The sequence below is a fragment of the Rissa tridactyla genome, chromosome 1 (assembly GCF_028500815.1).
Source record: "Rissa tridactyla isolate bRisTri1 chromosome 1, bRisTri1.patW.cur.20221130, whole genome shotgun sequence".
In the NCBI taxonomy this organism is placed as follows: domain Eukaryota; kingdom Metazoa; phylum Chordata; class Aves; order Charadriiformes; family Laridae; genus Rissa; species Rissa tridactyla.
In genome coordinates, this window is record NC_071466.1 from 152337274 (window position 1) to 152353210 (window position 15937).

At 40.8% G+C, this 15937-nt stretch overlaps 1 protein-coding gene across 10 annotated transcripts in view; it reads right to left on the reverse strand.

Annotated features, from left to right (window-relative positions):
- The window catches only part of WNK1 (WNK lysine deficient protein kinase 1), a 107265-nt gene that overhangs the window by 4212 nt on the left and 87116 nt on the right, over positions 1-15937 (reverse strand). For 6 of the 10 annotated variants that reach the window (XM_054184975.1, XM_054185052.1, XM_054185024.1 and 3 more), the window contains 8 exons: positions 12237-12323; positions 11462-11531; positions 9859-9938; positions 8656-9314; positions 7521-7723; positions 6059-6253; positions 4689-4781; positions 2251-2292 (listed from right to left, as the gene is read on the reverse strand). In XM_054184975.1, the coding sequence (XP_054040950.1) occupies positions 2251-2292; positions 4689-4781; positions 6059-6253; positions 7521-7723; positions 8656-9314; positions 9859-9938; positions 11462-11531; positions 12237-12323 (1429 nt within the window). The remainder of the gene's footprint in view (positions 1-2250; positions 2293-4688; positions 4782-6058; positions 6254-7520; positions 7724-8655; positions 9315-9858; positions 9939-11461; positions 11532-12236; positions 12324-15937) is intronic. The other 4 variants (XM_054184994.1, XM_054185014.1, XM_054185004.1 and 1 more) reach the window with 4 other exon arrangements.

Sequence of the window (15937 nt, forward strand, 5' to 3'; positions counted from 1 at the left end):
CCCCCTCACACTTATAAACAAGCAACTGCACTCATATTTAAGTCTTTCAAAGGCAGACCTCACAGCAGGAATCAAAGAAACTGTATATTATCAAGTATCCTAAAATTCCCAGCAGTCTTGCCAAGTATCCTCATTAACAGATGTGGAAGCGATGGTTAACTACTAGGGCAGGCTTTTCTGAAGGACGTGGTAAAGGCAGAACGAGTCTACTTTTCTCAAATCCTTTTAGTACAAAGCCCAACAACAATGTAAGAATCTGGCCACTGCAGTGCTGAACCCAGCACTCCCTCCAAGCACACATCCTCGCCTACTTGGTTCTCAAAGTTCCTCAAACATTTCTACCCGCTCACTTGGAAGACTGCAATTGGGAAATCCAAGAAAGCCCGAGTTTATGGCAGACATTTCTGAAGAAAACTCATTAAAAGCAGAACATCAAAGATGCCAGCAATGAAAATCATCTCTCTATTGCAAAGGCCGAATGACGGAGTCACTGCCTCTTGCCTGACAGCAACTTCACCTGTTCCGCTTTCTCTGGCTATCAGCCACGTTCCTTGCAACCACCGTTATCAAAAAAAGAACTGGCTCCAAACCCCTGCAGGAATGTTTCGTATTGAGGAGTGAATTAGGAAGGTGACGTACTTACTATGCAGGACAAATAAGCAAAGTGTTACTGCCTCTAGTAGTGCTGAGGAGGGAAGGATACGTATCCCTCCCACCAGGTCCAGCTCAAGCATGGAAGTGGTTCCCGGTCTAGGTGCCCACAGGTGGGGCAGCAGTTGTTACAGGCAGGCAGACACATGCAACACTACACACGGAAAAGAAAGAATAAGGTTCCCTGACCAGGGGGTGCAGCTGCAGCTCAGAGGAACAGTATTAGAAACACTCTGTAAGGCGGCGAGGAAAATCTACAGTGAAATAACATGAACCTTAAGCATGCATCACGGGTAAAGGGCTCAGAACACAGTTATTAAATAAGAGCAATGGCGTGAAAGGTGAAATTAAAGACAAATGAGGCTAAAGCAACAAAGAGGTACTTGGTGGAGCTGCCAAAAACCAGTAACAGTCACATTCCACCATGAGGGTTCATGCAGGGATTGACACACTCGCTTTCATCCTCTTCAGATGGCCAGTATCTGCTTTTGACATGTCACACTTCCACTTTAATCAGTGAGCGCACAGCTTACAACCCAGGATCCTGGACCTCTGCTGGAGAGCTTCCTCAGGCCACAGAGGGGAGGGAATTAATCAAGGTATATACGCTATAGTGCGTTCATCTGCAGACGGGAAAGATCGTTTAGGAAAGTTTGAGTGTTTTGAAAAGGACTAGATTGGTTCAGGGTGGGAAAGGTGGGAGGTTGCCAGAGCTTTGTCTCCAGAAGTGATTTTGCTAGGGAGCTCCTGTTTCAGGTCGCAGACAGAGGCGGACCAGCCTACACCATTGCAGGTGCGCTATACAATTACTAAAGCTCCCATGTAACGTCAATTTTAAAAATGACTTCTCAGGAATTTCACATTTTAGCTCTGAGGTAGTCACCGCCTGCAGAAACTGCCATCCAGAAGAGTCTGAAGAGGAAGTGCTTCAACTTATAGCATTCAGTGGAAACAACCCCCCACATTCCTGCTCGGTCACAGCAGCCGTCCCCAGTTCTGCTCTGACATGAAGGATCTGAAGTGAAACAAGCTTCTCCCTCTCCAGCCTGCTACCTATAATGCCTTCATTCTGCCCTTTTATTTTTTCCCCCATAAGCCAGCAGTCAAAAGACACCTTTAAAACAATCTTAAGTGACATGAGCGCACACAGGCTTTTCTAAACTTCTCTTGCTTTGGGAGACACGCTGGAGAGCTCTGATGGCTTACGCTTACTCTTTTAAAATGTTGAAGGAGCGTCTGCAATTGGATCCGTCACTAAGGTGGGAAGCCCCATCAGATCTGTAGACAAACCAGCTGCTCAGAGGTACAATTCCAGCACATTACAGCGAGCAACTGACCCTGATGCTCAATTCGCTCTCGTTAGCGATGAGCAAAGAGTAACACAGTGAAGGTGAGGTTCTGCCTGCCTCCACTTGTCTGCAAGGGTAGTAGCCAGACTGTTCAATATACCAACGACAGAGTACACATTAGAGGGCATAACATAGACAGACAGATGCTGTGCTGGAGACAGAGTCAGGGAGGTAAGGCTTCAGTGACCAGAAAAAGCTGATGAATAGCTTTACAATCAGGAATCGGAGATAACAGAAATAAGATAATTACTACAGAGCTGGTTGCAAGGACAGACTTTTTTCACCATCTTCCCTGAAGCACAAAGAGAGAGTAATTTGTTAAAGATAAGAGAAACAGTGAGAAATGTTTAGTATCAGCAAACAATACAAAAAGCTTGGTGAGAAACAGAGGACACGGCACAGCAGGGCTCCTGTAGTCACCACTGGGACATTCTAGGAAAAACCCCAAAGACTGGTCTGACAGTTGAATCAGCTGTACTTTGAGAAAGAGAAGAGGCCCAGCCTCCTACATATGTTCTTCAGAATTCCCAAACCATCCTGAAGAATGTCAGGAGACATTACTGTCAAAACTGGCTGTTATCACATAAGGAAAAGCAAATACATGTTCCATTTTTGTCAGGACACAGGAAGCATTTTACAACTATCAAAGTTCAACCGGTTTACAACATGAAAAAGATTTATTTGATAGGTCAAGTGCTTTTGTTTGCCACCCTGTTTTCTCAGATCCGTGGAATAGTTCAGACATTCCCTGCCAAGCTGTATCACTCTGTTTCTCCAGCTGCACATTTAAAAGCATCAATTACTGCACTGTTTCCTCAACACCGCTGATTCTAACCCAGCATCTTCTCCAGTTGTCACTGTCCACAACAGTCTGCAAGAGCATTTCAAGGACAAGACTCCAGGAAGCAAGCGACCTGCAATAAGCCAAATGCCAGGCCAAGCTGCGCCATGCCTTTACAAGTATTACCTGCTTTTACAGGACAGCTACAACACACTTTTCGAAAAGAATCCATTTCTCTTAGCACCAGTCCCATAAGCAGGAGATATACATGCCGAAGTACTCCCATAGTAAGACGATGGTCAATTTGCAGCAAGCTAAGGCCTTCTAAATAAACGATAATCTCATATATTCGGTTCATTGGCAATTCTAGAAAGGAATGGCTGTTCTTTATATTCCCTATGCCAAAAGAGGACAGGCCAGACTAAAGATGATTTTAGAGTCAGCTTTGGTAAGAATTTAACTTCTTCCAAGAAAGGAGCCATAAATCTTGAGATTGCAGATGTCAGTTAGCGCACATCTGCACATTAGTATACCTAGCAAAAAAAAAAACCCCTAAAACATTTAAAGCTGCTCAATTTGAAAAATTAAATGCCAATTAGTACTTGCATTCACAAATCCAATGAAGTGGGATAGAGGTATCATTGCAAAACTGAACAGCCAGGAAAAAAAGTGTCCCCTCCTTCCGACTCACTCCTTTCTCAGAGGATGGAGCCGGTGGCATTGCAGCTGTCTCTGCAGAAGGTCAGGCCTAGTTCCACCGCACAGCTCTCCGGCTCAGCCATGCTACTGCCAACTGTAGCGAGACAGATGCGTGGCACCGTCACGCAGTGCAGCAACTGAAGGTCTCTTCACAGCACTTAAAGATTTCTCATATCAAGTCATTCCAGAGGGTGGGAAACAAATGTCGGACATTTAAAGGGTCCAGCCAGCAGAAGCAGCACAGGAGATGTTGCAGCACTCCCAATAAAAAGCATCACATCAGCAGCCTCGGCTCAAGCGTATCATTACTTCAATCACATCAGAAGTTTGAGGCTCTCTTGTAAATCTGCCCTAGCGTAAGTACAAAGGAGTGTGAAAAGGGCTGCGAGGTAACTCGTGAGGGTTGATAGGATGTCTGAAGATGTCTATTTACCCACCTTTACTGCTATTTGTTGCACATTTAGTGCATCTCCAATTCGCAATAAGAACTTCTAAACCTGGGCCCATTAGTAGATAAGGATCTTTTGAGTTTGCCTGCCGATATTCTCAAAGTATTTTTAAAAACCTCAACACTTCAATCTTTAACTATCCATCTGCTAATGAACATAAGTAGTCAATATAACTGCCTACAGGTGGTATCAATGCCTCTGTAATCAGCTCTAGTGCTGAGAACACACAAAAAGACACATCCAACTTGCACAATAAGTATACTGCTGGAGGAATTCAATGTATTCCCCCCCCATCGGTTACAGTAGTGTCTAACAAAGGAATAATCTGGAAAACAAATCTTTCTCGCTGTTCCACTAGAAAGACCACCTCCCCTCCAAGCCTCATGTCAGCTAACATTGCTGAAGCCTAATTACTAAGGCAGGCCAAAAGAAAATGCCTGTGCACCCACAACTTGCTAACTCTCCCCAGTTTCTGTCATTTCACTGAACTGTCCTGAAAAAGTTTCCACCAAAAGCTTAGATAAAATGAGTGCTTGTTATTGCGAGTTTAACAACAGAGAATATCTAACACGAGAACCCAAACTTCTAAAGGTGTGCTAAGAGCAGCTCAGCTGAGCCATGGGATGGGAGGGAATACAAGGTGGTAGATGAGAATGGGCTGCATGAAACAGATCCAAGCAGCAGAAAAAAAAAAAACCAACAAAAAACAAAAAAGACAAAACAAAAAACAGACAAGGAAGGAGTAAAGGTGTTACACACAAAGAGCCAAGCAGGGCGTACTCAGAAATCGGGTCCTCCTGCCACCAGGCTTGAACGTCACTCTCTCAGATGCACAGTTAAACTTCGCACAGCCTGTGAGAAAACAAAAACGGGAAGAACAGAGAAAGGAGGGGAGAAGGGACAGAAACACCACTACAAGATGTTAGCAACTTGAGGTTGGAAGGGTGAAATGCATTAACATGACACACAAGAATAAGCCTCAAAGTGTGAACCAAAGAGTGTGTAGACAATATACGGAGTGAAGAGACTCCATCCAATACCTCCAGACATTAGGCCAAGTTTGCAGTGCTACTCTCCAGTACATAACCCAAAAGTAAGGTTGCAATCTAGAGGAAAACCAAATCATGGCAAAAGTATCCAATTATAAAAGGTACTGCACAACTATAGATACAGGGAGATGATTCAAGCAGCTCCAAAATACTTGAAACAGTTGATGACAAAAACCTCTATAGAAAATTCTTCCAAAAAGTCTGTTTCCATTTTCTGTCTGTACTTCTCCAATTTCAGCAAAAATATTCATTAGAATTGATATGTTCAATCAGTCTATGGCAAAGCTTTTCAAAAAGATGTTCAAGGGGGGGAAAAAAAAAACCTGCAACAGCTAAGTTCAGAAAAGTAAAAGAATCAAGCTACAGGCTATCATCCCCCAAATGAATGGCAAGCAAAAAAGCCCTCCCTACCAAATAAATCAGAGCTGTGTCTGAGAAATTATTTGATAACATACTAACTAATAACAATCAATCCACGACTTGAGTAAATGAACCATTTAGTATTCCTACCATTCCATCCTCCTACGCTAACTCTCCCTTCCAGGATAATTCTTTAACTCACAATAGCACATCATCAGCCTATTTTACCTTTTATTGTTAACAATTCCATCGGCAGAAACAGCCAAAACAGTCTGGAAGTCTAGAAGGACTCTGAGTCTTCAGAAATTTCCTACCATTTCAATTATGTTAACTCCAAAGCTCTTCTGCATCCCCTTCCCCAAATTCATCTGTCCCCTCCTCCCTTCAGCCAACACCTCTCCCCCATGTCAGCAGAACATTGCTTGCCACCACCATACTGCACTCTTTGTCTTCTCCTTGATGCTTTCATTACAGCAGACAGGGCCATGTGCTATATATTCACTACTTCAACCTCTACACTTCACTTATGTGAGAAGGTAGAAATCTAGTTGCAAAAAAAAAAAAAAAAACAACACACACCCATATCAGCCTCCACGCATAGCCTGGAGACCACCAATATATTGTATGTTATGTATTAAAAATGAAGTGTCATCAAGTTGATCATTCCTTCACCAGTAACCAAGGTGCAAGTCTCAACACTAATTCCATTTAAAGTCTTACCTTGGCCTGGTGCAGAAAGGCTTGGTACTGAAAGGGCACCATCACTGGTAAAGGCAGAGTAGAGATTTTCGCTAGAAGGTGAAGGTTTGAGGGGCTGTAACAATTGGTTCTGCCCAGTCTCTGGCACACTACCAGGAGGATGAAGAGTCTGCTGTGGGGGCAAGACTGACGGTGCACTTTGAGCTGACAGATTGCCTAGAGGAAGAAGGAAGGCAAGAAGTTGTTCAACATTTCAGTTTCCCCTCATCATCTTTGAAGCTTCTGTCATTGTTCCCAAGGAACAGGAGAAAAAAAAAAAAACACAGAGGAAAGTTAGTCTGGAATGTTTACTAGGAGTGAAGTCGCTACCAAGTAACTCAATCAGTTGAGGCAGTGATTACAGTAGTGACACAAGAAAAAATGCTGTGATGGGAGGGGGAAAAAAAAGGGTATCATCCTCTGGTCAAGCATGACAATCCAGGCAACAGAGGGGGGGGAACTACTCCAGTTTCTGAGGAAGCAGTAAGACAAAAAAAAAATTCTTATTTACTTAAATTTTCAGGCAACTCTGTGCTAGCTCACCATCATATGCTCACACATAGCTCTCCTATCATATGACAAAACAGAATTGAGCAGACAGGGTGACTGGATACAGAAATTGCAGCATGACGTGGAATTACCAAAGTGAATGTGCAGGAAGCAGTAACAAATATTCCTGCTCAGAGTCCTGGCCCTCCAATATTGTTTACTCAATGCTACAGGATTTGAGAGACATCTACAGTTACCCAGCAAGCATCTGACACCCATGTCATTCAAACAGTAAACAGAACTATTTTTCTGAGTTCTGTTTATTGTAAAAATTTTTAGTAAGAAAGGAAGCCTTGACAATTGAAACTGTTTCTCAATTTCTAAGTACAAAAACCAATGCAAATCCACTAGAAAAAAAAAATCACTACTTCAACATTCACCAATTATGTCTAAGTTTCTGAAGTAGAAGGACACTGATAGTACCATGCTTTAGTACTACTAAAGTAGAAAAAAAAATGCCTCTGAAGATGACTGAAGAGACCAGCCCCATTCTGCAAAAATCAGTTTCAGAAGGCAACAAGAGCAGTTTATCTTAAAAAAAGCAAAAGATTAAGAAATAAATCACAGTTTTCCCCCCACACTGTAAAATTTACACTGGTCTTATCAGAGCCCTACAACTAATCTCTAAAAAACACAAATCACAACTTTAAAACTGCTCTTACAGAACAATGTAACAGCATCTTTCACAAGATTACAAAAGCCAGAAGCAAGACCAAATACCAAAAGCAATTTCAAAAATGATGTAGTAATCCAGGCGGTGGAGGAACTGGGACACACACACACCCACCCCCTCCAAAAGACAAGGCGGAGCGACGGAGACACAGACATAGATCTAAGAATGAGAGATGGTACCTTGTCTGTTTTATCTACTCAAAAAAATTGAAGAGAGTCTTACCTGATAGCTGAGGACTCTTATTTCCCTGGGAGCTGCTACGACTGGACTTGCTGCTTTTTCCTTTAGTAGGTCGTCTCCTCCTTCCAGAAAGGGGTGCAGCTGGGGGAATAATTACTGCAGGTGGGGCCTTTCCCAATTTCATGTATAGTGACTCAATCTCCTGCTTCTGGCGGCTCTGCAGCTCCTGGATCTCTTTAAGGTGCCTAACAAGTTACAAGAGAGCATGACTTACAAAAATTGTATGTATATGCACGCACGCATACAGTCCTTCCCCTCCAGTCAAGCTTGACTAGGTCCTTTGGTCAAACTCCCATTAACATTTAAGAAAGGAGGAAATAAATCTTTTCCACAAATAAACACCAAATGCACATGGCAGACCCTTGCCATTTTCCATTCTGCCCTAACCCTGGCTAGAATTCCAACACAAAGTTCCCAACATTGTAATCATAATACCAGGATAAACGGAAGTACAAACAACAACATACATCTACTGTAGAAGATCAAATCATTCAGCATTAAAATGCTACAGGAACAGCTAGATTACTCATTCTCTGAGACATATGGCATTGGAGATTTCTACATTTGTATTTCCTCAGGTTTTCAGAGCAGTTGCATACACAAGATTTAAAATTGCTAGCTGCCCTAAGAAGTGTTCAACCTCCAGTATAAATAAATCAGTAGATCACGTTGCTTGACTTTAATTTTTTTCTAAGGCAACAAGGATTCTTCAGAAAAGAGACCCATTAGATGTGCCATAAGTGCATATTAGAAATGCAGAGAGTTGAGTGTCATTTTCAAATGAGACACCACTATTCCCACTATTAAACTTCAGTGATATGCAAAAGCTTCTATACATCTGCAGTCTTATCCACAGTGCAGCAATCAATCTACATATAGACACATGCAACAAGGTTACAGGACAGAAAATGAAGCACAGCAAACATGTATATACCTTTTTTGTTATAATTATGTACTGCTTTCCCACTACAGAATCTTACTTCCCACATAAACACTGACACCAGGTCCTGGTGACTGACACCACCTGGTGTCCAGGTGAAAAGTAAAGTACAGATGAAATTCATATTAATCCTGTTACTTGTATTTCGCATAAAACCACAAGGAAAAAAAGCCTTACTTCTCCCGTAACCGACGGAGTTCCAATTTCAAGTCTTCATCTTCAATATCAGACTCATTGTCACTGCTCATGTAGGAAGAGTTGAATGAGTTGCTAAGGCTCTGAACAGGGAGGCTGATCTTCGACCCCAGGGGCTGGAGGGAGTCTGGGCTCCCTGAACCATCATCCAAATCCTTAGCCATCCCACTCAGGAAGGCAGCCTCCGGTTCTGAGGATGGACCGTTCATGTGGGGGGACTGCCTTGACTCCAACTCTTTCTTCGGAGTTGCAGCTGAAGAAGCAACTTGTTCCAAGTCCACAGAGAGAGGAAGAGTCATTGGCTCTTTCTCCGCACAGCTGACCTCATCCTGAGTCTTTGACACCGAAAAGCGCCCCACTTGATCCGTTGTTGTTGTTACCTGAAAGCGCCCGACCTTAGTAGGCTGACCAACATCTGCCGGTAATTGCAGCACAGGAACTGTCTGAGGAATGCCATCTACCACATCCAAAGAGGAGTCAGTGACAGCCTCACTTTTCCGACTGCCAGACTGCTTTACCAGCGTACTCTCTGGGCTACTGCCAGAAAGAGATGAAGAATCAGCGGAGGTGGTTTCAAACTGCACCGGCTTAGTTTCAGGTTTGTCACCCTCTTTTAGCACATCATCCACAGCCACGGATACCTAGAATAGAAATGCAATCACGCAGACTTTCTTAGTTCTTCCTTAACATGATGCTTTTATTTACCTTAGGAGTAAAATGAGGTGCCTTTAAGGGGAAAATAACCAGTTTCCTTGGTATGCCACAAAGCAAACTACTGCTTCCCTCTAAGCAACTCGCTCCCACACAAAATAGTACTTTTTAAGTGATCTGGAGGATTAACTCCAAGAGACATAACCGATTCAGAGGAGACTTCCTTCACAAGCAGGACCTAATACAGTGAACATCCGAGCACTGTTAGCCAAAAAGCAGCTAGTATTAAAGACCAAGGCCAACAGTTACACAGCTAAGGTCTGTAATGATGAAGTGCTGTATCCACAATTCTAGACCTGCAATTTCTGCCCGGAATGAAAACAGCATCTGCACAAAGCACTGCATTCACAAGCTCAACAGGGAGATTTTCTCCCAACAGGAAAGCCTGCCATGAGGCAGACAGAGCTGGGACTACCCAGGGACTGCTCAGCAAAGATCCTCTATTAACAACCAAATCAGTTTAACATCTCCTACCTGAAACCGTCCCATCTTAAGAACCCCGGCTCCTGCTGCGGTAGCCATAGCACTGCTCTCTCCACCGCTTGATGCTGAAGCTAAGGAAAAGGAGAATGCGATTAAGAAGAAAACGAGCAACAAATTATTTGAACTCCAAGCATTTCTTTTTGTCTACTTCAAACCCAACTACCAGTTAATTCCTTTGGATTCATGGAACCCAATCTATTTTTTCAACTTTACTATATAGAATATCAAACTACAATGTTGAAATCAAGTATTTTTCTATAAAGTTTCACTGCACAGTACACTTGCTAAAAGTGTACTTTTAGATAACAGTAGAAAAAGCACATTGATTTCAAACAGGGATGTGAAATAGCCAAAGAATTAAAAAACAGAACTGAAATTTATGTAAGAAAAAGCTTATTTTAATTCAATACCCACACCGACAACCTAAACTTCACAAACACTGGGGACAATTCATTAAAAAAAAAAGTAGTAAAGTAGTAAGTTCAAGAAATGCTATAAACCACACTTATTCAAAGCAGACTATCTGAAGCTTTCAGAGCTGGATTCTTAGGTGTCAGCTCCTCATTTTGTTGTTGCATGCACTGGCAGTATAAGGTTACAAAGCTGAGAAATAACATTCTATTTTTACATCAGTTCTATTGGACAGCTTGCCGTTGTTTATTAAGCAACTTCTCAGTTTGTTTACTTTTACCTTCTAAACTTTAGCAGGCAAAAACCAACTCATTTTCTAGCAGACAAACGAGTTCTACAGTATAGTTCACTACTGACATACCAAAATGGGAATATTTATTTTCCTCCTGGTTTTATTAGCTTTTGAAGGTTTGTCATTGAACTTCAGAGGCACATGCAAGTTAAATAATGTTTACTAGATAGTTCAGAAATAGTTTTAGTACCACATTAACAGTTTATTTTAAAAGAAGATGACTTCTAAAATTAAAACAGTTAGGAAAATACTGACAGGAAAGTCTCAGGCTATTTTGCCAGTTGTTGGGGGTCCCCATCCCCCCCCCCCCCCCAGTTGAACTCATCTAGATTTAAAAGTCACTGATCATTCAGAGTTCAATTGCTGATCATCCAAGTCAACCTTCAGTTGTTCCAAAGCAGCTAGAAGGGAGCCTGGTTTTCCTACTACCTTTCTTAATCTTTTAGTAGTTTAGCCTTCATTTCTCTATTTAAATAGAAAGGAAACACTTTCAGGTTAGGAAGAGGTATCCATATAGAACACGGCATGATAACGCAAAATGAGAAGTCTTACTGTTGTTGCCAAGAACATAACACAAGACAGAAAACAGTTCCTTCAAATCCTGAAGCTGTACCTTAGCAGCATACTGCAAATTCTTTGCAAGTCTTAATGCAGCATTTTGGACATCTTTAAATCCTAAATGAGTTGCTATAATATGCATACATCATTCCCCTCTCCTGTCCTACAGTGGAAAATTTCATTGTAGTTACTAAAAACTAGTATGATCCTCAAGAAATTGCCATTGTATGACTTACTAAAAAACACTATGTCCTTCCAAATTGCTAATCTGTTCAATTTTGGATTATGTCTCCATGCTTAGGAAACCATCTAAAACAATCAAGGTTGTCTTACCATCCTTCAGAGACTGTGTTGCTGTGGACACCAGCCCGGTAACCGTTGTAGATGCCACTGAGGGCACAGACTACAGATTCGAGGGGGAAAACAAAAACAAAATTAAATTAAAAGAATCAGCAGTTTGATTGAATGCCAACAAATCCACCATACTGCATATTACATAATCTCTTATTTTCCACCAGAGTCAAAGCATGACCCACAACAAGACGAATGCAAGCGTTTTTAACCCCCAAAGCAAGCAACATCAGCAGGAGATTTTGCATGTCTTGTGACCCCAAGGCTGTCAGCAGAACATCACCTTTTGCTCTGCAGAAGTAATGCATAAGTAGCCACTTGGAGATCAACGTCAATCATTACCTTCATTTTGTATTTAAGTTTATTATTCTAGCCTTTTAAAATATCAGATCCACTCTTTAAACAACCCTCCCAAATTAAGACTGACAGATTACATACTGCTTGTTTTAGTGCTCTTTCCCCTTATTCCACTGTTACTTCCCCTTCTAGTTTGGTGACATTAATGATATCATCAGAAAAGCTGGATTAAGAAACTAACATCAAAACCAGCCTCAGGAAGTACATAATCTATTGCAACATACAGATTTTTCCTAATTTGGTTGACTCAGTCCCACAAACTGGAAGGTGACTCTTCATTTCTATTTTTAAAAGTCTGAAGACTAGTGTAGCGATATTAAAGGCAGTGACCCAAGAGCACGACTTTGAGAAAACAGTGAAGTTTTTCAAGACTACTAAACTGCCAACATTGCAAACATACACAGGCAGGAGCAGATGTCACTGGAACGGTCTCTGGACTAAGGGTTCTTCTCAGTTTAGCATCCAGATCTTCCAGTGGCTGCTGGGACTGATGAGAAAGGAAAGAATAAACAGCTGTCCCAGCTCAGGGGAAATACATCACATTAGAGAAACAGCCTTATTCAATACTAAAATCTAAAGCAGTCAGTACAGCTTCCACATTTCTATCGTGTTCTACTTGTACACATTTAACACGTACAGCACAGTAAGACTGGAAGCAATCTAAGCAACACACTTGGTAAAAAACAGAGGAGCAGCATCAACTGGAACTTCTCTTTTTCATGAAGTCATTCCCGCTCTTAAGAACTGAGCAAAAATGCTGCAAACCTCCAAGTTCTACATTTTTTGGTTGGAGGGTCACAGAGGTAATTTGTATTATGGATTATCTAAACCTTGAAGAAAGTCAATTAGAAAAAAAAATCATAGAAAAATTCAAAAAGATGCCCATAATTTCAAAAGCAAGCATGGATAAAGCAAGATTGATGATAACACAGATTTTAAAAATAAAATAAAAACACCCCACAACACTTACAAGTTCCCTCAGACAAGCTATCATCTGGATGGATTGATGAAGAGGAAGAAGGGAGAGGGGCAGATTCTCTCTCTTATTACTTAAGTTTCAGCTGTTTGACTTGGCATCCAAGATGTTTTTCAAACTTGGCCAATTGAATTGGGGAGGGGAAGAAGAATTACCTAAAAATATCTCAAAGATAAGAAAAGATGGGATTCACTCAAAATTATTAATTAGGGTCATAGCCGTAAGATACACATGGAAGAAAATGTGTTGGCAGATATCACTGAATTGCAATTCTGACCCTATGGAGTAGAAATTTCCATCCAAACTTTTGCATTATTAGTTTTTCCAAGTCTTTTATATTAAAAAGCTAGATCTGTTTTTATATCTGAAGCTCAGGTCACAGCAACATAAAAACATTACCTTCCACTTTCAAAAAACTGAAAGCTAGAGGTACACAATAGCATAAAAATGCTTTCAACAGGTTGCCAGGTTGACATTCTTCCTGAATTGTGGATTTCAAGACACAAAAAACCTATGAACAATAAACCCCGTATCAATTCCATACAAATAAAAAAAGAACACAAGAAGATGCAGACTTTGTGCCTCCATTCAGAATCCAAATGCTTAGCAGACAAGGGAGGTAATTTAGTTCAATAATACTGTAAAATAAAAGAGGACATTTCACCTGAAATAATTCACCTGTATAATTCTCATCACTTATGCTCACAAGAAGATATTTCCTTCAAGTAAACAAAGAGCTGAGATATCAGAATGATCAGGAAATAGAAATTTCTGTATGGAACATGGGTACCAAAATGAAGCTTGAAAAAAATCAATTTAAATACACTTCAAAAAGCAATTAAGGAATAAACAGAACAGGTATTTAAGACTAAGGAACAAACTGTCTAAAACTGGTCTTAAGATTACACGTACTTAGTCTGCAAATTAGGTTTCTGATACTAAGGAAAGAAAAAAGCACTCTGTAATGAGCTACTGATAGAAGCAGTAAGGAAGAGAATCCTAGTAATTTTCCAGATAGTATTATGTGATAGCAGCAAATGCTCTTAACAGTCAATTAGATTTGATCCAGTTGGTCTCCTCCAATTTTGTCTCACTCCGAGACAGGCTTTAGAGTTCAAATGAGAAGTGGAATTAGGCAAGCTGTTTGCAAAGGACAAGAAACAGGGGTTCTATATTTGTGCCTCTTCCATACCACAAATCCTGCCAGAAATACCTATGACAAACAGGAAGAAGCCTTTTGCAGTGGTACAGCGGCCCGAGTCACATAAGTGGCTACAAGTGCTTTGAGTCTGGGGGAAAATATTACTAACACACCCAGTTCCAAGCACCAAAAATAAAAAGGATGATGAACCTTAGTGTGACTGATTTTAACTAGCTGTCTCCAGATCCTTTTGCTACCCTTGCTCACAGTAAGAACACAGTTAAGAATTATCACCAAATTGTTGTCTTCTCTTCAGCAAAACCATACTTCAGAAAGAACTGGCTGAAAGGCATAAACCACCTTCTGTCTCCAGAAGCCAGAAGGGAAAAAAAAAAGGCATTGCTTGTCAATACTACTATCTTACAGCTTTACGTAAGCCATTCAGCTTCTTGTTCAGTTTGGAGGCAGAAGATACCCATTGCCTGATTACTCACAGGGCAGGCCCTCATTCAGCCTGCTAGAAAGAAGCTGCATAAAACCAAATACAGCAGCACTTTTCCTGACAGGTTCAAGTGCCATACGTTCACTTTCTTAGTTTTCTTATGTGAGGAGCACAAATTTCTGCCCTTTAGCACTGAATAATACTTTCTAAGTAGTAGACTGATTCTCATTGCCTACAAAAGATTTAAATATGCTTTCATTAAAAAGAAGAGACAATCAAGAAGTAGTGCTGGACACAGAGTCCATCTGCAAGGACTCCTTGATTAAAATCACCGATTTGCATTTGCTCGATAAGATGAAGACCAAGAAGGTGGCAGAGCAAGAATAGACAGGATGAGATGTCAGCCTTCAGCACATTGTAACCTAGGTCCACTAGGCTGTTTCTATTCTCACCTCCAGGACGTGCTCTATGCAAACTTAGTCTAAGAGATATTCTTAAGAGATCACAAAGTAATGACATTTACTAGGAGAAATAAAGAAATTGCTGAACAAAGACAGAGCTTCTACACAGAGAGCACTGGAGGAAAAAAGCTGGAAAAGCTAAAAAGGGACTACTAATGTCATAACCAACATAAAACTACACAAAAGCAGCTAACATGCCCTACTGCTAACTCTACTCATGTCTTTAGAACCAGGTAATACCATGGTTCTCACATTTGAAAGCCAGAAATGGAAATACTATTCCAATGGTATCTTTGAAGATCAGTACCCTAATATATGTAATTCAGTTCTTTAGTTTTAGCTGTAGAATATGAGCCATGACAGCTCATTAACCAAAGTTGCCTTGGCACAATTTAAATTTGCTATTTTCTAACACTATTCCTTTGTATGACAGTCAGCTTATATCCTTTCAGACAGATGTTCTCTCATCAAGCTATTGTAAATCCCAAGAAAGGAACAGCTTGCAAAGAACTAAAGTGACCTTTAAAATTTATTTTAAGTTCTGTTCCACAGATGAAACTTGAATTCAAGACCTCCATTGCAGGAGATGAGAGGGAGAATGTTACCACAGTGTTATGGAGAGGTCTTTATCAAGTTTAGCTCAGTTTGCATTGAAATTCTCAGTGGTCAAAAAACCAAAAAAGAAATCAGGCCATAATGCTAATAAGTATTGTACAAAGTTTCATACTGTAGCTATTTTATTGGAATTACTTTAAAATTACAGTTAAGATCTAAGTGAATAATTCCCTTCTACAAAAGGACAGACTCCAATTCAAGTGTAGCTTTTGGACACATATTCTAAGACTATTCACTGTAGACTTAAGCCCCAGGTGGAGGAGGTTACTACTATAAGATGCACATGCACAGGAAACACTAGATTTAAGACAAAATTACTCTGAGCCTTAAGCAGGCACCACTAGGTACACACTTGAATCATACCTTCTTTACAGGTTTGAAAACTGGGATAATTTGTGCCAAGTCTACTTTAATTCTGTAGAAAGCCATCTTTGTGTTTATTCACAAACTTCTTTCAAAAGTAGCA